The sequence below is a fragment of the Hyla sarda genome, chromosome 6, assembly GCF_029499605.1.
Source record: "Hyla sarda isolate aHylSar1 chromosome 6, aHylSar1.hap1, whole genome shotgun sequence".
In the NCBI taxonomy this organism is placed as follows: Eukaryota; Metazoa; Chordata; class Amphibia; order Anura; family Hylidae; genus Hyla; species Hyla sarda.
The window spans coordinates 238,662,392-238,688,147 of NC_079194.1; the positions used below are offsets into that span (position 1 = coordinate 238,662,392).

At 46.4% G+C, this 25,756-nt stretch overlaps 1 protein-coding gene across 5 annotated transcripts in view; it reads left to right on the forward strand.

The window, feature by feature from the left end:
* Positions 1–25,756, forward strand: part of VWCE (von Willebrand factor C and EGF domains) — a 153,693-nt gene that overhangs the window by 114,115 nt on the left and 13,822 nt on the right. For all 5 annotated transcript variants that reach the window (XM_056526735.1, XM_056526736.1, XM_056526738.1 and 2 more), the window contains one exon: positions 25,039–25,121. In XM_056526735.1, coding sequence (XP_056382710.1) covers positions 25,039–25,121 — 83 coding nt within the window. The remainder of the gene's footprint in view (positions 1–25,038; positions 25,122–25,756) is intronic.

Genomic DNA, 25,756 nt, shown 5'->3' on the forward strand with positions numbered 1-25,756 from the left:
TGCTTGGACTCTGGTGCCTCTGGAAATTTTATATTGGAGTCCTTTGTGAATAAATTCAGCATCCCGGTGACCCGTCTCGTCAAGCCGCTCTACATTTCCGCGGTCAACGGAGCCAGATTGGACTGCACCGTGCGTTACCGCACAGAACCCCTCCTCATGTCTATTGGACCCCACCTCGAGAGGATTGAGCTCTTTGTTCTCCCCGGCTGTACCTCTGAGGTCCTCCTCGGTCTGCCATGGCTCCGGCTTCATTCGCCCACCCTTGATTGGACCACCGGGGAGATCAAGTACTGGGACTCTGCCTGCCACAGGAAGTGCCTCTCCCCCCCTCCCAGTCCCGTCAGGCAAGCCTCTGTGCCTCCTCATGGCCCCCGTCCTTGTGTCTCCCTGCCCCGTGCCAAGCTTCACCCTCTGCCCTCCCTCCCCATTCCAACTCCTGCTGTACTGCCTGCCGTTGAGGAAACCCTCCATTCTTTCCCGGTGTCCTCATCCCAGGGGAGGCAGTCACCGGACAAAAAAAAGGGGAGACCTAAGGGGGGGGGTACTGTTACGCCTAGCGCTCCGGGTCCCCTCTCCTCCCCGGAGCGCTCACGGCGTCTTTCTCCCTGCAGCGCCCCGGTCAGTCCCGCTGACCGGGAGCGCTGCACTGTCATGGCCGTCGGGGATGCGATTCGCACAGCGGGACGCGCCCGCTCGCGAATCGCATCCCAGGTCACTTACCCGTCCCGGTCCCCTGCTGTCATGTGCTGGCGCGCGCGGCTCCGCTCTCTAGGGCGCGCGCGCGCCAGCTCTCTGAGACTTAAAGGGCCAGTGCACCAATGATTGGTGCCTGGCCCAATTAGCTTAATTGGCTTCCACCTGCTCCCTGGCTATATCTGATCTCCTCCCTTGCACTCCCTTGCCGGATCTTGTTGCCTTGTGCCAGTGAAAGCGTTTAGTGTGTCCAAAGCCTGTGTACCTGAACTTCTGCTATCCATCCTGACTACGAACCTTGCCGCCTGCCCCCGACCTTCTGCTACGTCTGACCTTGCCTCTGCCTTGTCCTTCTGTCCCACGCCTTCTCAGCAGTCAGTGAGGTTGAGCCGTTGCTAGTGGATACGACCTGGTTGCTACTGCCGCAGCAAGACCATCCCGCTTTGCGGCGGGCTCTGGTGAAAACCTGTAGCCTCTTAGAACCGGTCCACTAGCACGGTCCACGCCAATCCCTCGCTGACACAGCGGATCCACAACCCGTAAGCCGAATCGTGACAAGAACACTTGGCACTCCATTTAGTGAAAATATGAAGAGTCTAAGTGGATGGGTCTATATTGGAAGGTATTGAAGAACGTTCAGTATTAGGACCCAGAAGTGAAAAGATGTAACAACATAATATTATGATAAGCAATAGATAGAGTTAAAAGGCAGGGAGAAAAAAGAAGGATGAACAAAATGGGGTATGAACATCAGAGAGTGGGTTGGAGTAGCGTGAAAGTTACCTATAAAGGATTTTCAATCCATGACCACAAGACCGGATGTATGTCAGGTGGAAAGCAAAAGGCGTTCCACAATGGTAGAGCATATCACATGAGCAAAAGTGCAATGTATGAAAATTAGGATAATAAAGTACAAGTAGTATTCAAAAAAAAAAATCCCCCAAAACATAATGAAAACATCATGTAACAGTATGTATAGTCAGATGGAAGAGACTGTAAAAGTGGAGAAATGTTAGTGTGAAGAATGAAAGAGGATGATGTACAGTATATACAGTAATAGTTTAATAAACTATTTAAAAAATGAAAGAAAATTCTCGTGTAAAGAATGTAAGAGAATATTACATAGAGGAGCAGGGGATGAGAAGGCATGAACAGAAGTACATTATAAGAAGTACATTATGTGTGTATATATATATATATATATATATATATATATATATATATATACAAAAATAGTACACATAATGGCCCTGATTTACTAAGAGTGGAGTGTAGGTTTCTTTGTGGGTTCTAATTCCCTACAATTTTTATCCCACAGTATTTACTAAGGTTTCCCTACATTTTCCACTTTTCCCTACACTTTGCTTTTTTTTTTTTTTTTTACACATGCTCTGATCTGTAGGGTTTTCCTCATCTCAAATCCACCACATTTTCTGTGGAAACCTTAGAAAATCTGTTGGTTTTTTGTGGAAACACGCCCCTTTTCTCGATGGCCACGCCCCTTTTTTGGGTTTTCTCAGTAAAATGGAGAGTTTGTCTGGTTTTTCTCAATTCTTGCGCAAAATCTGTCACAAATTCTGGTGCAGACAGAATTTCTGCCACAATGCGCCAGAATCTGTCACACAAGCTGACAAAACCTGTCGGGTTTGCAATAGTAAATGAGGGTCAATGTCTGAATGGTCAGCTGTATGATTATATGGGGCTGTGTGGTGAAAGGAAACAACAATAACAATACAATGAATGAATAATGTATGTAATGTGGAAATCTGAGGTAATGAAATGGATAAGGTGTGTGCAGATATAAATCCAAACTGGACCAGATGGAGGAGGAAAAAGAAAGAATAAAACAAAGAATGCATAATGATGAGAGAGAGGATGCCCCCGCGGCATTGATCCAGATCTGTCGGCAATAAGGAGCCTGAAAAAAAGGAAGAAAAATGCAAGACAAGCTCTTAGACTGGTTAAAACCATATTCTCCATTCAGGCTTCAGGGTTCAATTGTTTGCATTGTGTGTATTTAAAAAGCTTCACAAGTTTTTAACTATTTGATTCTGTCACCACCCCTCCTGTTTCTCGGGATCTGTTCTAACACTTGGAATCCAAGTTGAGCTGCTGTGTCCCCCATTGTATGGAAATGGTGGGGTATAGCTAAAAGTAAGTTCTTATTGTGGATTCATGTTGTGATATTCTATCACATATTTATTGTGTGGTTTCTCCCACATAAACGAGACCGCATGGACATTTTAGTGAAGTTGGAATCACAAGTGTAAAATCCCTTGATGTAAAATGCCTTACCGGACATAGGGTTGTATGCACGATCTCCTTTCAGGATACTATTACACTGCATGCAGCGAAGGCATGAAAAGGTACCATCCTAAAAGCAGTCTGATGAGGGCCTCTTTGGTCACCACCAATGTCTGCAGGTACTAATTTAAGGAAAATTGTGAAATCTCCTAAAACAAGGTAGAAATGGTTAGTGAAATTATTGGACAGAGGGCTAGGTCTTATTTAGAAGAAGCCAATGTTTGCGAATAATGTCTTGAACTCTATAGGCAAAGGGATGGTAAGTGTGTACAAATGGTATATTTCAATCTGTGTTTCTGTGTTTAGGTGCTCTCGGTTCCAGACTTTTCTTGAGCTTAGATGCCATTTGAGGCGTTTCTCCTGTAGTGTAGGATCATCTACAATATGTCTTACGTGATAAAATTGTAAAATAGTGATTGAATTGTAGCTGTAGGATGGCAGCTTGAGTATAAATTATTACGTTCTGTATGCTTGGTATAAAGTGGATGAGATACCTATGTCATTGATACAATCCATAATGGCTATGAACTTGATACTCTCTGTGCTATAATGTATGGTGAACTGGAGTTCTGGCCAAACATTATTGATGTCCTCATGAAACTATAACAGAGTGTCCAATGGGCCCTCCTTCATGCAAAATATGTCGTCAATGTATTGTTTCTAAGTTTTATCATCATTACAAAAAAAATTTACTTATTGGTGTAAATGAAATCTGCTTCAAATTGTGCCATGTGTGCATTTGCATAGGGAGGTGCCACATTGATCCCCATTGCCATACCTTGCACCTATTGGTAATAGGTGTTCTGCAAAATAAATAATTTATTATACAGTACTAACTCAAATAAGCTGTTACAGAAATCAGTGATAATCCTATAAGAGTTGTCTAACAGCCTGAAAACCTTTATCATGCTTTACATATACAAAGGCTATTGATGTCAAATGTGACTAAGAATGTATCTGAGGCAATGTGAGAATTGTTTTTAATCAATTCATGAAATGAGGTTGGGTTCAGGAGAAAAGAAGGTGTTGACTTAATAAGTGGTGTGAGTGTTTTCTCAAGAAAAATGGAAATAGTATAGAAACAGCGGCAAGCACTACAGGTTTACCCAGTGTTTTGGGTAGATTCTTGTGTATCATGGGAGTGTATGGATGTCAGAGATTCTTGAGAGTCTCCACAATATGTGTCAAATTTCCCTTATAATTCCAGGGACATTCTTAGAAGTCAATAGCCTTTATACAGCCATAAAGCATGACACAGGTCATTCAGGCTGTTAAACAACACTTAAAGGATTCCAATCATCATTGATTTTTGAGTTTGTACTGTACACTAATTTATTCATTTTCCAAAAAACCAATTACCTACAGGTGCAAGGTATAGCAATGGGTTCAAATGTATCGCCTCCTGATGCAAACCCATACATGGCTCAATTTGAAGTGGATTTTATTTACACCGATAGTGTTTTTTGTACTCATGTTAAAACATGGACACTCTGACACAGTTTCATAAGGACACAATAATGTTTGGCCAGAACTCAATTCACCATACATTATAGCACAGAGAGAATCAAGACGCTTTCTAGACGCTATGGATTGTATGGTAAAATCTCCCTAAGCCGACACCTTCAAATAGGGGACACCTCCCAATAGCAGATGCGGACACTCCCAATAGGGGACAAAACACTCTCAATAGGGGACAACCAGGCTTATGTGCCGGCCCTACTTTGTACACAGGGCCGCCGTCAGGGGGGTACAGCCAATACCCCAGTTAGGGGCCCTGGCCCCCGCTGCACCCCCTGCAACAGCCCCAGCACAGAAGCAAATGACCGGTGTTTAAACAGGGGTCTCCTCCTTCTGTACATCCGTTGACCACATCATTCGCCCAACTTCCCTCTGATCCCCCTGTTCCACTTTATTTCCCCTGTGCCAAATCATCCCCCCTTTATTACCCCCTGTGCTACATCTTTTCCCCTTGATCCCCCCTGTGCTATTTAATTTCCCATTAACTACCCTATATGCAAATTCATCACCTCCTCTTTACCACCCCCTGTGCCATTTCATCCCCCTGTGCCATCTCTTTCCCCCTTTATCCCACCGGTGCCATTTCATACCCCTTTGTCCCCCTGTGCCACTTTACTCCCCCTGTTCCAAATCACCCCCCCCTTGTACCACATCACTTTTCCCCTTCCCTCCTCCCCCCGCTGTTCTTTTTACCTGGCCAGCAGGCTCAAGTGCAGGGGCTCTCAGCGGGTTTGAAGTACTCATTACGTCCTCTGCGCTGCACTCACTGAGAGGCTGTAAGCAGTGGCGGCTGCGAGCACTGACGGGTGAATTTCCTGACGTCACTTGTCAGTGCCCACAGCCACAGCTGCTGCTCTCAGTAAGTGCAGCGCAGAGCACGTCAGGAGAACATCAAACCCGCTGAGAGCCTGTACACCTGAGCCTGCTGGCCAGGTAAGAAGAACAATGTTAGGAATTTCCCTTCTCCTAAGATCAGTCAACACCCAAGTATCCAGTTAAAGGGGTACTCCGCCCCTAGACATCTTATCCCCTATCCAAAGGATAGGGAATAAGATGTCAGATTGCGGGGGTCCCGCCGCTGGGGACCCCCGGGATCTCGGCTGCAGCACCCACCTGTTGCGGCTTCTGGAAACGCTGGAGGCTTCGGCTCCCGACCACGGTGACGTGAGATTGTGACGTCGCGACTCCGCCCCTGTGTGACATCACACCCCGCCCCTCAATGCAAGTCTATGGGAGGGGGCGTGACAGCCATCACGCCCCCTCCCATAGACTTGCATTGAGGGGGCGGAGCGTGACATCACACGGGGGCAGAGTTGCGTCGTCATAATTTCCCATCACCGTGGTTGTGAGGCGTTAGGATGAGAGCCTCCAGCACTGCCGTAAGCCACAACAGGTGGGTGCTGCAGTTGAGATCCCAGGGGTCCCCAGCGGCGGGACCCCCGCAATCTGACATCTTATCCCCTATCCTTTCGATAGAGGATAAGATGTCTAGGGGCGGAGTACCCCTTTAAGGTAGTTAATTACGAATACATCAATGTACAAGGATGAGCATCCTTACATTCCAAGAAAGGTAGAGAGACTCATCCCTAGAAAGGGATGTCTGTTCTTTTTATTACCTTTTCACAAACATTGCCTGATTGGTTAGATTCCGCTTGTAGCTTATGAGGTATTCAAACTTTATTGCCAATCACAGTGGACCCTGTACACATTGAGGAATATCTTTTTGTTTAAATAAATTTAGTGTGCACACCATTATACGTGCTGTAATACAATTTAAGCATTCAGATACAATTTAAGCATTAGATGCATAATAAAATCATTAGATACATAGCGTTAGATATATTGTAAAAGCAGATACACTTCTATTTTCCCATAACAAACAACAGGGGGAGGAGAGAAAGGGAAAAGTAAAGGGGTGAGGGGGATGATTTGGCACAGGTGGAATAAAGTGAAACAGGGGGATAAAGGGGGAATGAAATGGCACAGGGGGGAAGAAATGACACAGGGGGTAGTAAAGAGGGGGGTGATGAATTTGCACAGAGGGAAGTTGTGGTGGACCACCGGTGTATGGCGGGACCACGGGTGTAGCGGTGTAGGTGGTGGGGCCAGATGGTATAAACCCCTGGGGCAAGATGTTATTAAGCCATAGTGTTCGTGACGCCAGAGTGGTTTTTGGTACCCGAACCACATGAATGGTATCTCTGCTATTCCAATGGCTAGTTAAGGAAAGGAGAGTCTACAACCAATTATGGTTTAACGGAGTCTTTACTGAGTTTAAGACAGATGGTATTATCTTCACAGCTAGGCCAGATTCCCACAGAAGTGGCCAGGAGATCAGAAGACCTTGCAGCTTGATAGGACCAATTATACTTCTAATAGTCTTGAGACAATTATCTTGAGGCTTGACTACATGCAGGACTTGACTACTTGTAGTGACAGCAGACATATACTTTTGACTTACTTGAATGACTGCAGCTTTGTGGCCTTCCAGGTAGCTGGTCACTAGCACTGAGATCTCTGGTGTTTGCTGTGCTCAGTAGCAGATGGAATCTCATCTGAGAGAAATTGTAATGGCTGCCCCTTTATATAGTGGGGGGCTGGACTAAGGCCCATTGGTCAAGCTGCGGGTCATAGGTTAAGCTGGTGCTCTCTGGGAGAACATGTGACAACAAATCATGTGACTGCATAACATAACATGTGACAGACTTAAAAGTCCTTGAGACAACCTCTCACAGGTCCTTTAGACTAGCTATACATTAGGACACTGACTACACATAAGGTAGGATAAATGACATTATAGAAACAGCAGGGGAGACCCTGCAGGGGTGCCCCCAGGTCACCTAGGGACTCAACCTGACAGGGCCTAACTGAAGTGTAGGACCATGTCCTGTACTGGGACATTACATAATAAAGGGGGAATGAAATTTCATAGAGAGGATCAAGGGGAAATGATGTGGCACAGGGGGTAAGGACACAAGACACAGGGGGCATAAAGTGGTACAGGGTATAAAGGGGGGGTGAAATGGTACAGGGGGTTGATAAGGGGTAATTAAACATCACTGGGAGATTGTACTGTAATATTGGTTTTTATCATGTTTTATAGGTATTTACACTCTGTAGTACAGTGCAGTATTCAGTCATTTAGAAAGATTATTGAGCCTTTTTTCCCAATAGGGGACATGGACCTGTAGAGTTCAGGACATTATTTGCATACATTGGCTTCTTCTACATAAGGCTTAGCCTTCTGTCCAAGAATTTTGCTCCTCATTTCTACCCTGTTATGGGTGATCTCACAGTTTTCATGATAAATTAGTACCTGCAGACATAGGTGGTGACCAGAGAGGCCTTCATCAGACCACTTTTAGGAAATGGTACCTTTCCATGGCATCACTGCATACAGTGTAATCGTTTCCTAAAAGGAGCCTGTGTGTATCAACCTTAGGCTAGTAAGGCATTTCCCATCAGACGATTCCATACCTGTGATTCTGAATTCGTACTTTAAATGCTGAAATACCCATGTGATCTTGCTTATGAGGATGAGACACAAGGACTTAGTGTGAGCCAAACCCCGGCATTTCCATACATTGGGGGGGGGGGGGGGGGGACACCAGCTCAACTTATGTTCCAATGCTGGAACAGATCCCCAAAAATATAAGGAGTGGTGACAGAATCAAATACTTGAAAACCCAGACGCCTGAATGGAGAATATGATATCAGCAGTCCACGATCTTGTGTTACATTTTTTCTTCCTGTTTTTATCGGGTTTCTTAATACCGACAGATCCGTATCAATGCTGCGGGGGCATCCTCTATCTCATCTTTTGTTTTATTCTTTCTTTTTCCTCCTCCATCTGGTCCTTTTTTTATTTATATCTGCACACACCTTGTCCATTCCATTACCACAGATTCCTATTATTTTATTCCTATTATTTTAATAGGTTGTTTTTTCTTATGCCCTTTTCCACTCACTTCAATTCTTTCACTGTTCCTGCCACACATTGTATTGCTTCCTACACTTTTTCACACACATTACATATATTATACACTGCTCAAAAAACATAAAGGGAACACTAAGATAACACATCCTAGATCTGAATGAATGAACTAAGCGTATGAAATGCTTTCGTCTTTACATAGTTGAATGTGCTGACAACAAAATCACACAAAAATTATGGAAATCAAATTTATCAACCCATGGAGTCTTGATATGGAGTCACACTCAAAATCAAAGTGGAAAACCACACTACAGGCTGATCCAATTTTGATGTAATGTCCTTAAAACAAGTCAAAACGAGGCTCAGTAGTTTGTGTGGCCTCCACGTGCCTGTATGACCTCCCTTCAATGCCTGGTCATGCTCCCGAGGAGGTGGACAGTCTGTTGTGCAACGTGGCATTGGTGGGTGTGCTCAATCGGATTCAGGTCTTGGGAACGGGAGGGCCAGTCCATAGCATCAATGCCTTCCTCTTGCATAAACTGCTGACACACTCCAGCCACATGAGGTCTAGCATTGTCTTGCATTAGGAGGAACCCAGGGCCAACTGCACTAGCATATGGTCTCACAAGGGGTCTGAGGATCTCATCTCGGTACCTAATGGCAGTCAGGCTACCTCTGGCAAGCGCATGGAGGGCTGTGTGGCCCCCTGAAGAAATGCCACCCCACACCATTACTGACCCACCGTCAAACCGGTCATACTGGAGGATGCTGCAGGCAGCAGAACGTTCTCCGCGGCATCTCCATACTCTCTCACGTCTGTCACATGTGCTCAGTGTGAACCTGCTTTCATCTGCGAAGAGCACTGGGTGCCAGTGGCGAATTTGCCAATCTTTGTGTTCTCTGGCAAATGCCAAACGTCCTGCTCGGTGTTGGGCTGTAAGCACAACCCCCACCTGTGGATGTCGGGCCCTCATACCACCCTCATGGAGTCTGTTTCTGACCGTTTGAGTGGACACATGCACATTTGTGGCCTGCTGGAGGTAATTTTGCAGGGCTCTGGCTGTGCTCCTCCTGCTCTTCCTTGTACAAATGGCGGAGGTAGCGGTCTTGCTGCTGCCCTCCTACAGCCTCCTCCACGTCTCCTGATGTACTGGCCTGTCTCCTGGTAGCGCCTCTATGCTCTGGCCACTACGCTGTCAGACACAGCAAACCTTCTTGCCACAGCTCCCATTGATGTGCCATCCTGGATGAGCTGCACTACCTGAGCCACTTGTGGGATTGTAGACTCCATCTCATGCTACCACTAGAGTGAAAGCACCGCCAGCATTAAAAAGTGACCAAAACATCAGCCAGGAAGCATAGGAACAGAGAAGTGGTCTGTGGTCACCTCTTGCAGAACCACTCCTTTATTGGGGGTGTTTTGCTAATTGTCTATAATTTCCACCTGTTGTTTGTTCCATTTGCACAACAGCATGTGAAATAGATTGTCAATCAATGTTGCTTCCTGAGTGGACAGTGTGATTTCACAGAAGTGTGATTGACTTGGAGTTATATTGTGTTGTGTAAGTGTTCCCTTTACTTTTTGAGCAGTGTATTTCATTGTAATGTTTTTGTTTTAAAAAATCCTTTCACCACCGGGCCCCTGTATGATCACACAGCTCACCATTCAGACATTATGTGTACTATATGTATATATATATATATATATATATATATATATATATATATATATATATATATATATATATCTTCCTATCCCTTTATAACCTATTTTTGTTTATGCTTTCTCATTTCCTGTTTCTATATGCAATATTCTCTTCTATTCTTCACACTAGTATTTTCCTTTTCTTTTATTACAGTTTATTACTATTTACGTCTTCTCATCACCATTTTTATGTACACCATTCTTCATACTCACATTTCTCCACCCTTTTGTCTCTTCCACCTGCCTATAAATAATGTTACATTATGTTTCCATTATGTTTATTTTATTTATTTTTTTTCAATACTACTTGTCCTTTATCAGCCTAGTTTTCATGCATTGCACTTCTACTCATGTGGTACACTCTACCCTTATAGAACGCTTTTTGCTTTCCATGTCACATACTTTTGGTCTTGTGGCCATGGATTGAGAATCTTCTATAGGTAACTCCTTTTACGCTACTCCAACCCACCCTCTGATGTTTCTACCCCATTTTGTTCACCCATCTTTTTTCCCCTTCTCCTTTTAATCCCATCTATTGTTTATTATTATTTGTGGTCGTAGCTCCTGCCCGAGAAGCGTACCTACCTACCCTACTACTGCTGAATACCAACCCCTAATTAACCAAGCAGTCTGAGGTGTGCCATAACTGCAGCGTATAGAATATGCCTGGAGAAAAAGAGGGCATACCCTGCAACTGAGTAAATGAAAATTAGGGGAGGGTGGGTGGGACCGAAGAACCCACAGCGTCCGGATGTGAGGCGGCCGTGAGTTCTTAAAGGCAGCCCGCTCCTCCCACAAATTCAGGCCAGTTGCGCAGACCTTTATACTTGTGGTCGTAGCTCCTGCCCGAGAAGCGTACCTACCTCTACCCTACTACTGCTGAATACCAACCCCTAACTAACCAAGCAGTCTGAGGTGTGCCATAACTGCAGCATATAGAATATGCCTGGAGAAAAAGAGGGCAAAACCCTATAATTGCATAAAAGTACATTTACAAACCAACGTTTCAAAAGCATTAACCATATTTTTTCAACATGTAATTATTTAATCCCTACAAAGCTATTGTAACTACGGCCATGCCTTTGCATGTAATTCCCCTAACCTTAGGATATCATGACAACTGAAAAACAGCGCGGCCTCTAACGATGAGCTGTCCTGATGTCCCGATGGGGAATTACCTAAGCGACAGCTGACCAACTAATTAGGTCAGCTGTTAGAGCTGACGGCTGCTAGAGGGCTCGCAACCTCCCTCTTCATACACTCTTCAAGGTAGTTTTGATGGCATGGAATGGAATGCAAACAATGGCTCCCTGTCAGAGGAAAACCACGCGATGTTATGCTGGATACCTGACAGATATATTTTGATAGTATTATGCTCGATACAAGGAAAATGGCAAAACCCGATGAATGCACGTAGAATAAAATGGCAAGTGAGACATGCGCTAGGTATCTAATGACAATATCACATAAGTATTCTAGGCTACGTGTTGGAAGTTCTCTGTGAGCTGTGGGCGTGAAAAGTCTCGACTGAGAACAACCCTATGTGCGTATATACAACTCAGAGTTGTCACGATTCGGCTTACGGGTAGTGGATCCGCTGTGTCAGCGAGGGATTGGCGTGGACCGTGCTAGTGGACCGGTTCTAAGAGGCTACTGGTTTTCACCAGAGCCCGCCGCAAAGCGGGATGGTCTTGCTGCGGCAGTAGCAACCAGGTCGTATCTACTAGCAACGGCTCAACCTCACTGACTGCTGAGAAGGCGTGGGACAGAAGGACTAGGCAGAGGCAAGGTCAGACGTAGCAGAAGGTCGGGGGCAGGCGGCAAGGTTCGTAGTCAGGATGGATAGCAGAGGTTCAGGTACACAGGCTTTGGACACACTAAACGCTTTCACTGGCACAAGGCAACAAGATCCGGCAAGGGAGTGCATGGGAGGAGGGCAGATATAGTCTGGAGCAGGTGGAAGCCAATTAAGCTAATTGGGCCAGGCACCAATCAATGGTGCACTGGCCCTTTAAGTCTCAGAGAGCTGGCGCGCGCGCGCCCTAGAGAGCGGAGCCGCGCGCGCCAGCACATGACAGCAGGGGACCGGGACGGGTAAGTGACCTGGGATGCGATTCGCGAGCGGGCGCGTCCCGCTGTGCGAATCGCATCCCCAACGGCCATGACAGTGCAGCGCTCCCGGTCAGCGGGACTGACCGGGGCGCTGCAGGGAGAAAGACGCCGTGAGCGCTCCGGGGAGGAGCGGGGACCCGGAGCGCTAGGCGTAACAAGAGTGCTAACAATGTGTATACACAAAGACTACGTATTCACCCACTTAAACCTGTGTCAGTGTTACGCCAAGCGCTCCGGGTCCCCGCTCCTCCCCGGAGCGCTCGCTACACTCTCCTCACTGCAGCGCTCCGGTCAGATCCACTGACCCGGGGCGCTGCGATACCGCCTCCAGCCGGGATGCGGTTCGCGATGCGGGTAGCGCCCGCTCGCGATGCGCACCCCGGCTCCCGTACCTGACTCGCTCTCCGTCAGTCCTGTCCCGGCGCGCGCGGCCCCGCTCCCTAGGGCGCGCGCGCGCCGGGTCTTTGCGATTTAAAGGGCCACTGCGCCGCTGATTGGCGCAGTGGTTCCAATTAGTGTTATCACCTGTGCACTTCCCTATATCACCTCACTTCCCCTGCACTTCCTTGCCGGATCTTGTTGCCATCGTGCCAGTGAAAGCGTTTCCTTGTATGTTCCTAGCCTGTGTTCCAGACCTCCTGCCGTTGCCCCTGACTACGATCCTTGCTGCCTGCCCCGACCTTCTGCTACGTCCGACCTTGCTTCTGTCTACTCCCTTGTACCGCGCCTATCTTCAGCAGCCAGAGAGGTTGAGCCGTTGCTAGTGGATACGACCTGGTCACTACCGCCGCAGCAAGACCATCCCGCTTTGCGGCGGGCTCTGGTGAAAACCAGTAGTGACTTAGAACCGATCCACTAGCACGGTCCACGCCAATCCCTCTCTGGCACAGAGGATCCACTACCTGCCAGCCGGCATCGTGACAGTAGATCCGGCCATGGATCCCGCTGAAGTTCCTCTGCCAGTTGTCGCTGACCTCACCACGGTGGTCGCCCAGCAGTCGCAACAGATAGCGCAACAAGGCCAACAGCTGTCTCAACTGACCGTTATGCTTCAGCAGTTACTACCACAGCTTCAGCAATCATCTCCTCCGCCAGCTCCTGCATCTCCTCCGCAGCGAGTGGCCGCTTCTGGTCTACGACTATCCTTGCCGGATAAATTTGATGGGGACTCTAAGTTTTGCCGTGGCTTTCTTTCCCAATGTTCCCTGCACCTGGAGATGATGTCGGACCAGTTTCCCACTGAAAGGTCTAAGGTGGCTTTCGTAGTCAGCCTTCTGTCTGGAAAAGCCCTGTCTTGGGCCACACCGCTCTGGGACCGCAATGACCCCGTCACTGCTTCTGTACACTCCTTCTTCTCGGAAATTCGAAGTGTCTTTGAGGAACCTGCCCGAGCCTCTTCTGCTGAGACTGCCCTGTTGAACCTGGTCCAGGGTAATTCTTCCGTTGGCGAGTATGCCGTACAATTCCGTACTCTTGCTTCAGAATTATCCTGGAATAATGAGGCCCTCTGCGCGACCTTTAAAAAAGGCCTATCCAGCAACATTAAAGATGTTCTGGCCGCACGAGAAATCCCTGCTAATCTACATGAACTCATTCACCTAGCCACTCGCATTGACATGCGTTTTTCCGAAAGGCGTCAGGAGCTCCGCCAGGATATGGACTCTGTTCGCACGAGGCGTTTCTTCTCCCCGGCTCCTCTCTCCTCTGGTCCCCTGCAATCTGTTCCTGTGCCTCCCGCCGTGGAGGCTATGCAGGTCGACCGGTCTCGCCTGACACCTCAAGAGAGGACACGACGCCGCATGGAGAATCTCTGCCTGTACTGTGCTAGTACCGAACACTTCCTGAAGGATTGTCCTATCCGTCCTCCCCGCCTGGAAAGACGTACGCTGACTCCGCACAAAGGTGAGACAGTCCTTGATGTCTACTCTGCTTCTCCACGTCTTACTGTGCCTGTGCGGATGTCTGCATCTGCCTTCTCCTTCTCTGCTGTGGCCTTCTTGGACTCCGGATCTGCAGGAAATTTTATTTTGGCCTCTCTCGTCAACAGGTTCAACATCCCGGTGACCAGTCTCGCCAGACCCCTCTACATCAATTGTGTAAACAATGAAAGATTGGACTGTACCATACGATTCCGCATGGAGCCCCTTCTAATGCACATCGGACCTCATCACGAGAGGATTGAACTTTTGGTCCTTCCCAATTGCACTTCTGAAATTCTCCTTGGACTTCCCTGGCTTCAACTTCACTCCCCAACCCTGGATTGGTCCACTGGGGAGATCAAGAGTTGGGGGCCCTCTTGTTCCAAGGACTGCCTAAAACCGGTTCCCAGTAACCCTTGCCGTGACTCTGTGGTTCCTCCCGTAACCGGTCTCCCTAAGGCCTATATGGACTTTGCGGATGTTTTTTGCAAAAAACAAGCTGAGACTCTACCTCCTCACAGGCCTTATGATTGTCCTATCGACCTCCTCCCGGGCACTACTCCACCCTGGGGTAGAATTTATCCTCTGTCCGCCCCAGAGACTCTTGCCATGTCTGAATACGTCCAGGAAAATTTAAAAAAGGGCTTTATCCGTAAATCCTCCTCTCCTGCCGGAGCCGGATTTTTCTTTGTGTCCAAAAAAGATGGCTCTCTACGCCCTTGCATTGACTACCGCGGTCTTAATAAAATCACGGTTAAGAACCGCTACCCCCTACCTCTCATCTCTGAACTCTTTGATCGCCTCCAAGGTGCCCACATCTTTACCAAACTGGACTTAAGAGGTGCTTATAATCTCATCCGCATCAGAGAGGGGGATGAATGGAAAACGGCATTTAACACCAGAGATGGACACTTTGAGTATCTGGTCATGCCCTTTGGCCTGTGCAACGCCCCTGCCGTCTTCCAAGACTTTGTTAATGAAATTTTTCGTGATCTTTTATACTCCTGTGTTGTTGTATATCTGGACGATATCCTGATTTTTTCTGCCAATCTAGAAGAACACCGCCAGCATGTCCGTATGGTTCTTCAGAGACTTCGTGACAATCAACTCTATGCCAAAATAGAGAAATGTCTGTTTGAATGCCAATCTCTTCCTTTCCTAGGATACTTGGTCTCTGGCCAGGGACTACAAATGGATCCAGACAAACTCTCTGCCGTCTTAGATTGGCCACGCCCCTCCGGACTCCGTGCTATCCAACGTTTTTTGGGGTTCGCCAATTATTACAGACAATTTATTCCACATTTTTCTACCGTTGTGGCTCCTATCGTGGCTTTAACCAAAAAAAATGCCGATCCCAAGTCTTGGCCTCCTCAAGCGGAAGACGCCTTTAAACGGCTCAAGTCTGCCTTTTCTTCGGCTCCCGTGCTCTCCAGACCTGACCCATCTAAACCCTTCCTATTGGAGGTTGATGCCTCCTCTGTGGGAGCTGGAGCTGTCCTTCTACAAAAAAATTCTTCCGGGCATGCTGTTACTTGTGGTTTTTTTTCTAGGACCTTCTCTCCGGCGGAGAGAAACTACTCCATCGGGGATCGAGAGCTTCTAGCCATTAAATTAGCACTTGAGGAATGGAGGCATCTGCTGGAGGGATCAAGATTTCCAGTTATTATTTACACCGATCACAAGAACCTCTCCTACCTCCAGTCTGCCCAACGGCTGAATCCTCGCCAGGCCAGGTGGTCTCTGTTCTTTGCCCGATTTAATTTTGAAATTCACTTTCGGCCTGCCGATAAGAACATTAGGGCCGATGCTCTCTCTCGTTCCTCGGATGCTTCTGAAGTTGAACTCTCTCCGCAACACATCATTCCTCCTGACTGCCTGATTTCCACTTCTCCAGCCTCCATCAGGCAAACTCCTCCAGGAAAGACCTTTGTTTCTCCACGCCAACACCTCGGAATCCTCAAATGGGGCCACTCTTCCCATCTCGCAGGTCATGCGGGCATCAAGAAATCTGTGCAACTCATCTCTCACTACTATTGGTGGCCGACTCTGGAGACGGATGTTGTGGACTTTGTGCGAGCCTGCACTATCTGTGCCCGGGATAAGACTCCTCGCCAGAAGCCCGCTGGTTTTCTTCATCCTCTGCCTGTCCCCGAACAGCCTTGGTCTCTGATTGGTATGGATTTTATTACTGACTTACCCCCATCCCATGGCAACACTGTTATTTGGGTGGTCGTTGATCGATTCTCCAAAATGGCACATTTCATCCCTCTTCCTGGTCTTCCTTCAGCGCCTCAGTTGGCTAAACAATTTTTTGTACACATTTTTCGTCTTCACGGGTTGCCCACGCAGATCGTCTCGGATAGAGGCGTCCAATTCGTGTCTAAATTCTGGAGGGCTCTCTGTAAACAACTCAAGATTAAATAAAATTTTTCTTCTGCATATCATCCTCAATCCAATGGACAAGTAGAAAGAATTAACCAGGTCTTGGGTGATTATTTACGACATTTTGTTTCCTCCCGCCAGGATGACTGGGCAGATCTTCTACCATGGGCCGAATTCTCGTATAACTTCAGAGTCTCTGAATCTTCCTCCAAATCCCCATTTTTCGTGGTGTACGGCCGTCACCCTCTTTCCCCCCTCCCTACCCCCTTGCCCTCTGGTCTGCCCGCTGTGGATGAAATTTCTCGTGATCTTTCCATCATATGGAGAGAGACCCAAAATTCTCTCTTACAGGCTTCATCACGCATGAAGAAGTTCGCGGATAAGAAAAGAAGAGCTCCTCCCATTTTTTCCCCTGGAGAAAAGGTATGGCTCTCCGCTAAATATGTCCGCTTCCGTGTCCCTAGCTATAAGTTGGGACCACGCTATCTTGGTCCTTTCAAAATTTTGTGCCAGATTAATCCTGTCTCTTACAAACTTCTTCTTCCTCCTTCTCTTCGTATTCCTAATGCCTTTCACGTTTCTCTTCTTAAACCACTTATCATTAACCGTTTCTCTCCCAAATCTGTTCCTCCCACTCCTGTTTCCGGCTCCTCGGACATCTTCTCCGTCAAAGAGATTCTGGCATCTAAAAAGGTCAGAGGGAAAACCTTTTTTTTAGTGGATTGGGAGGGTTGTGGTCCAGAAGAGAGATCCTGGGAACCTGAGGACAACATCCTAGACAAAAGTCTGCTCCTCAGGTTCTCAGGCTCTAAGAAGAGGGGGAGACCCAAGGGGGGGGGTACTGTTACGCCAAGCGCTCCGGGTCCCCGCTCCTCCCCGGAGCGCTCGCTACACTCTCCTCACTGCAGCTCTCCGGTCAGATCCACTGACCCGGGGCGCTGCGATACCGCCTCCAGCCGGGATGCGGTTCGCGATGCGGGTAGCGCCCGCTCGCGATGCGCACCCCGGCTCCCGTACCTGACTCGCTCTCCGTCAGTCCTGTCCCGGCGCGCGCGGCCCCGCTCCCTAGGGCGCGCGCGTGCCGGGTCTTTGCGATTTAAAGGGCCACTGCGCCGCTGATTGGCGCAGTGGTTCCAATTAGTGTTATCACCTGTGCACTTCCCTATATCACCTCACTTCCCCTGCACTTCCTTGCCGGATCTTGTTGCCATCGTGCCAGTGAAAGCGTTTCCTTGTATGTTCCTAGCCTGTGTTCCAGACCTCCTGCCGTTGCCCCTGACTACGATCCTTGCTGCCTGCCCCGACCTTCTGCTACGTCCGACCTTGCTTCTGTCTACTCCCTTGTACCGCGCCTATCTTCAGCAGCCAGAGAGGTTGAGCCGTTGCTAGTGGATACGACCTGGTCACTACCGCCGCAGCAAGACCATCCCGCTTTGCGGCGGGCTCTGGTGAAAACCAGTAGTGACTTAGAACCGATCCACTAGCACGGTCCACGCCAATCCCTCTCTGGCACAGAGGATCCACTACCTGCCAGCCGGCATCGTGACAGTCAGGTTACCTCTGTAACCAACCTGTGGACGTAAACGGCAATGCAACCCCTTATGCAGCAACATGATGATGAGACTCACCCAACATGTGACTACTAACCTCGTCAATCTAGGCAAAGACAAACCAAACCAACCACACAGAACCAAGCTATGTCCCCAATGCTAAGTAAACGTATGGACACGTGATGACGTTACCGCCGACCTGAAGTCGTGTCAGGTCGCAACTGAATTGACCTATAGACGTGATAGGTCGAAACATGAAAGACTCAACTAAATCTGTAACTAACAGTATGACCGTCACCTTGAACCAAAACAGTTCGTAACCATGACATACCTATAGACGTGGTAATTAACAATGGGAACATTATGCTATCCCTGTAGCATAACCCAATTGCTGAAAGAACACAACGTATACAAAGACATTATCGCCACCCTTAGTCATGTCAGGTTGTATCCAGACTGACCTGTAGACATGACTGGTCTAGGTCAACTATATAAGTGTATGTATAAGCTTTGAGCGTATGTACCGAACAAACTATGAACGTGTGGCTAGAACGAACTGTATGGGTGAGCATATACACTGAACAAACTATATGACCAGATGCACAGAGCGACTTATCCACACATTTGCCTAGAACCACTATACAACTACCTGAAACACTGACGTATGATGCAACACATGAATTTAATAATACAATGTCTATCCCACTGTACAATAACTTGAAAGTACTGATGTGAGGCGATCTCGCTACTGAATATATATATATATATATTTTTTTTATATACGTGTCAGGAATAATGAGTATATCACCGCCTATGTGTCATAATGCTGTTGCTCTGAAGGCGTGTCAGTAACAACCATGCAACGTACCCCCCTGCAGGCATGGCAGGCACGATGGGTATACACCATCTATGTGTCGTAATGCTGTTGCTCTGAAGGCATGTCAGTAACAACCATGCAACGTATCCCCCTGCAGGCGTGGTAAGGCATGATGGGTATACACCATCTATGTGTCGTAATGCTGTTGCTCTGAAGAAGTGTCAGCAACAACAACTATGTAATATATCCCCCTGCTGACGTAGCAGGTATAATGGGTAAACTTCACCTATGTGTGGTGTTATTGCTGTTCTGAAGGCGTGTCGGTAACAGCAATTATGCGACGTACCCCTCCTGCAGACGTGGCAGGCATAACAGGTATACGCCACCTATGTATCATAATGTCGTTGCTCTGAAGACGTGTCAGTAACAACAACTGCAATGTATCTCCCTGCAGACGAGGCAGGCATAATGGGTATACACCACCTATGTGTCATGTTATTGTTGTGCTGAAGGCGTGTCAGTAACAACAATAATGCAATGTACCCTTTCTGCAACGTGGCGGGCTTAATGGATAAATACCGCCTGTGTGTAGTGTCAATGTCGTTCTGAAGACATGTCAGTAACAACGATAATTCAACGTACCCCGTCTGCAGCGTGAACGGTTTAATGGGTAAACACCGCCTGTGCGTCATGTAATTGTCGTTCTGAAGACGTGTCAGCAACAACAACTGCCATGTATCTCCCTGCCTATATACAGATGTGTACAGAACGACTATGTGCCAAACTGACGTAAAACAGCTATGCATGGCTGTACCACCAACTTGATGAACCTATACTTGGGCCAACTATATGCGCGTATGCACCACCAGCGAACGCATATATGGCAAACCACAACCAATGACGAAAAATATGCCAGCATGTAGCAACTATTATGACCACATACCTGCGTACAGGGCCACACCCCATGCGCTGAATGAGCATGTGCGCTGCACAAACGCTGCGAGCATGCGGACTTCACAAATACCGCAAGCGCATGTACAGAACACATGCCACGAGCGCACGCGCAGCATGATTCCCACGAGCACACATGTAATTAACCCTACAAACCGGCACGATACAAGTCCTGCGACCGGGTGTCCAGCGCGATCCTTATGAGTGCATGTTCAGTATTAATCCTACGAGCGTGAGAACGTGTAATGCTATGAACGTGCGTACAGTATAACTCGTGTGAGCGTGTACCCAGTGTGATTCCTATGAGTGTGTGTACAACATGACTCCTACAAGAGCGTGTAGTATGAACCCTGCAAGCGTGTACAAGCGTCTATACAGCGTAAAACCTACGAGCAAGTGTACAGTATGGATGCTACAATCGTATGTACCGCATGAAACCTACAAGAGTGTGTACCGTATGAACCCAACAAGCGCGTGTACAAAATAAATCCTACAAGCTTGTCCAAGCAAGTATACAGTATAAATTATGCGAGCGAGTGTACAGTATAAATGCTACAAGCGAATGTATTGTATAATCCTAATGTGTAAAGTATGAATCCACCAAGCGCGTGTACAGCATATCCTACCAGTGTGTGTACAGCAGAAAACCCTACAGGTGTGTACAGCATGAATCCTACAAGTATGTACACAGCACAATCCTACAAGCATGTACAAGCGTATGTATAGTATAAATGCTACAAGCATGAACCCTACAAACGTGCACAAGCGTGAGTGCAGTATAAATCCTACAAGCAAGTATACAGTATAAATCCTAAAAGATGAGTGTACACTACAATCCTACAAGCGAGAGTACAGTATGAATCCTATAAGCGAGTGTAAAGCATAAATTCTACAAGTGTGTGTACTGTATAAACCCTACAAGCGTGTGTACAGTATAAACCCTACAAGCGTGTGTACAGTATGACCCTACAAGCGTGTGTACAGTATGACCCTACAAGCGTGTGTACAGTATAAACTCTACAAGCGTGTATACAGTACGACCCTACAAGCGTATGTACAGGATGAGCCCAACAAGTACAGCATGAATCCTACGAGCGTGTGTATAGTATAAATCCGACTAGCGTATAAACAATAAGAAACTCCTGAATCCTACAAGCCTGTACAAGCGTGTGTACCGTATAAATGTTACCAGCATGAATCCTACAAACGTGCACGAGCGTGAGTACAATATAAGTCCTACGAGCGAGTGTACGGTTATAAATCCTACAAGTGAGTGTACCATATAATTCTACAAGCTTGTGTACAATATAAACCCTACAAACGTATATACAGTATGACTCTACAAGTGTGTATACAATATAACCCTACGAGCGTATGTCCTACAAGTACTGCATGAATCCTATGAGCGTGTGTATAGTATAAAATCTACAAGCGTATGAATAATGAGAATCTACAGCGTGTGTATAGCATGCATCCCACAAGCGTGTGTACAGCAGAATCCTACGGACGTATGTACAGCATAAATCCTACCAGCGTGTGTACAGCATAAATCCAACCAGCGTATGTGCAGCATAAATCCTACAAACGTGTGTACAGCATAAATCCTATAAACGTATGTACACCATAAATCCTACAAGCATGTGTACAGCATGAATCCTACAAACGTGTACAGCATAAATCCAACCAGCATGTGTACAGCATGAATACTACCAGTGTGTGTACAACATAAAACCTACAAGCGTGTATGCAGCATGAATCCTACGAGCGTGAGTACGGCATGAATCCTACCAGGATGTGTACAGCATGAATCCTACCAGCGTGTGTACAGCGTGACTCCTATAAACGTGTGTATGGTATAAATGCTATGGACGTGTTCAACAACACGGAATAACAATATGATCGAATGTGTAGAACAAATTATAAGAGCGAACAAATTATATGAGAATGTACAGACCAACTACGTGCACAGACCATAACTTATGTAAATTAACTCAAGAGCGTGTACACCGACAACTATATGAGCATATGCGTAGAAAAATGAAGAGTGTGCCCTGCATAACTACATGACCGTCTATGTATAAGAAATGTGTGCATGAAATGACTAAATGAGCGTACAAATTTTTTTTTAAATAACATAGCGAAACGCATGAAAAGCGTAATTTGTGCAAATGACGTGTTGAATAAATAGAAATTGTGAACTGACAAGCCCCAAACCTAAACAATACACCTTTCCCATTTATTAAGGACAGAACTCCCACCTGAAGTGGAGCTCCAACTCAAATCGATCGCAGTATAAGTGAGAATTGTAGCTCCGCAACAGCCGGAGGCACACCGCCCGGAAACCCTGAAGTATAAATATATGAAAGGAAATCCCACGTGAATACCACACTATTAATTGTGCCCCCCCAAAATGTATAATCCCCAGGGCTGAACTGACTGAGGTTCCCCCCGAAACTGCGGTTTGCCTCTGGAGCGAGGAGGTCGCCGCCGCACACCTCAGCCAGTCCCAGCCACTTACCCACATCGGCTCCGACTCCAAACGAGCTTCCGATCAGCTGACCGGGGATGACATGAAGCTTCCAGTCAACTGATCGGGGATGACATGAAGAACCCGCGGCGGTTAGGTGCGAGCGGGTTAAATGCGATTAGATGCGACTCATGTCACACACCTGGTGCTGCATCCTGTGGCCTCACGCCGTGCCCGCGACGCGGCCCCAGGTCCCCATAACATTGTTAATCGTGAGCCAAATAAAGCATATAAACACCAGGGCTGGACTGACTGAGGTCCCTCCGAAGCTGCGGCTTACCTCCGGAGCGAAGAGGGTGCCACCGCATGCCTCAGTCAGTCCCAGCTACTTACCCATACCGATGCCGACCAAACTTCCGGTCAGCTCAACTTCCGGTCAGCTGATCAGGGATGACGTAACAGGACATGCAACTGAAGAACCCACAGCGTCCGGCTGTGAGGCGGCCGTGAGTTCTTAAAGGCTCCTCCCACAAATTCAGGCCAGCTGCGCAGGCCTTTATACATTACGTTGTTACATCTTTTTACTTTGGGGTCCTGATACCGTCAGCTCTTCAATACCCTCCAACATAGGACCAGTCAGAGGGGTCTACAAAGCCCTATAACTCAGCAACAGGGGAGCCAATCATCATTCTGTAAACAGGTATGTGAGAAGCCACCCTAAACTTTATACTGGTTACTGTTACAAATTTTTTTCAGACCAAAGGTCCTCTTTTAGGATGCATTCACACCACATTTTTGCAATACAGTTCCCGTATACGTTTTCAATTTGAAAACCGCACAGAACCGTATTGAATACCGTATGCATTGACTCTCCATTGAAAACCGTATATCAAATGATGCATCCGGTTGTGTACTTTTTGTGTCTTGTAAGTTTTTGTCCGTTTTTTTTCCCGTACCCAAAACCGTAGCCTACCATGGTTATTTGTCTGGGTGAAAAACCTCATTGAAAAGATGTACGGTTCCTTTAACATGGGAGTCAATGAGAACCGCATAGAACCGTATGTGCCATCTGGTTTGCACAATACGGTTTTTAAGTTTGCACATGCGCAGTGCACATCTATTGGAATAAAAAGTAAAAAACATATACTTTTTTTTTTTTTAAACGGATGCAACCGGATATAATTTTTCAAGCCGTATACGGTTTTCAACTGTACACGGGTTAAAATTTGTACACGTTTTGATACAGTTTAGTCCAGTTTTGAGGAATCTGTTTTTCATCATTCGTATCAAGAACCTGATACCAGAGCTGTATTGCAAAAACATGGAGTGAATGCAGCCTAGCATTGTTTGCCCTTTTTGAACCTTTTTTAATTTAAAGAAAACCTGTTTGCACTTTCATGTGGCCTGAATAACAAGTCAACAAGTGGTCCACCCCGCTGACCTTGATTGATAGCTCTCTCACTATTTTAGTAAGATCTATCATTCAAGGCCAGCAGGACATAAAATATCAACAGGGGACCACCCAGTGACTTAGTTCATGCAGCTTGAAAGTGATCATAGGTTCCTTCAAAGAATTGCTTTGATTATGTTTTGTTCTTAGACATTTTTTAAGCCTTTTTTTTAAAGAGATTACTTCCTGCTGTGACCAGCTACTTCACAGATTTTACGTAAATGACATACGTTTGAAAGCAAAAATGAGGACATTCTAGTTGGGAGATGTATTAAAACTTTTGCAGAGGAATGCAGTGGAAGACATGGAGCCTGATTGGTTGCTATGGGCAACTGCTCCACTCTTCCCCTGCACAAGTTTTGATAAATCTCCCACTTTTTTCCCATTCCAGGACCAATCAGGAATGGCCCTAAACACCCACCTTGGAAGAGTTGGCAAAAATCACACCATTTCCATGACCTGGTCACTGGATTGTCCTACCAAAAACAGTAGTATTGGAACACATGGCTTTTCATTATATTTCTTTCATAGGCCACTTATAAAATAATCCCCCCCCCCCCCCCCAAACATAATTTCTCCAGACTTAATAAGCTAAAAGAGGTTGTCTGTGGATCTGAAGAGGGTAATACGTTTTGTGACTTCCATGTGACCCCTTTAATCTTTACTCATGTCTAAAATGTTCAGGTTGTTCTTGTTTATACCTTTTCTAACTCCAAACCATACTTTCTAGGAATTGGTGCCCAGATATGCACATTTCAGATGATTCTCCACAAAGGCTTCTTGCTGTTTTTTTAGTTAATCAGTATTTCTCTTGTTTGTCCAACACTTTCTTGGCATTAAACATTTTAAAAACAATCATCAAAGAATGCCCACACATCCAACGTGTTTCTTCTACAACTAACCAGGAAGAATTTCCCATATTTACTGATAACAATAGGCCCATTGTTTGCTGAGAATGATTTAGCTATAGATGGTGCACATAAATTGTAGTGTAGTGTAGTTCTATCCCTGGTGGTATTATTTTCTACTTTGCATCTAATCTAATTGCATCTTGTTATCAGATCACTACACAATACATTTTCTAAAGTCATTGATGTGCGTAGGAGCTGTATACATGACTGTTTACAAAGTAGCCTCATTGTTATTGCCAATGCATAGTAGAATAAAAATCTGAATTACTCTTTTTTTTAATCAAGTTTTTTTGTATAAAAATGTTTTCTCGTTCTTTCTTTCAAGGTTGTTCTTATGGAAGAAAGACATATAAAAATAATGAAAGCTTCCCTTCAAATTCAGATCCCTGCCTCACTTGTATTTGTTTGGTAAGAAGAGTGTGAATAGGACTAATGCATTCTTTGGGCATCGTCACATATGTTTGTTGTTCTGACTCAGTATTGAGCCGGCTCGCCAGCCACAAATGATGTCACAATTGATGTGAAAGGCCTGGCGTCCTCTTATTTCTGCACTGCAAGATCTGTTCCCCCCATCGGCCTGTCCAGGATCCGGCATCCCAATTGAGATCAGTTTGATCATCAGTTTCCCTCTGGTGCTTTTCCACAGTACTGATCGGGATCAATGGACATATGTGGTGGTACCCTTTTAAGGGAACGTGTAATCAGAAAATGACCTATTGTTTAAATCAAGATTTTATGTTAAACATAATTTTTGAAAAACATTTTGATTTTTTTGTTCAAATTTAAGATCTACAGTGAAGGAAAACAAAATATTTGATCCCCTGCTGATTTTGTATGTTTGCCCATCTGAATGATTCAGAGGTTCATTGGCAAACATCAGATGGGCCTGTACATGTATTTCCTTGGGCAGGGGGTCCTTGCAGGCAGGGTGGGATTTCAATCATTCATGCCATAGTGTGTTACCAATTGTTTTCTTGGTGAGTATGGACCCAGCTGCCTTAAGATCATTGACAAAGTCATCCAGTGTAGTTCTGGGCTGACTC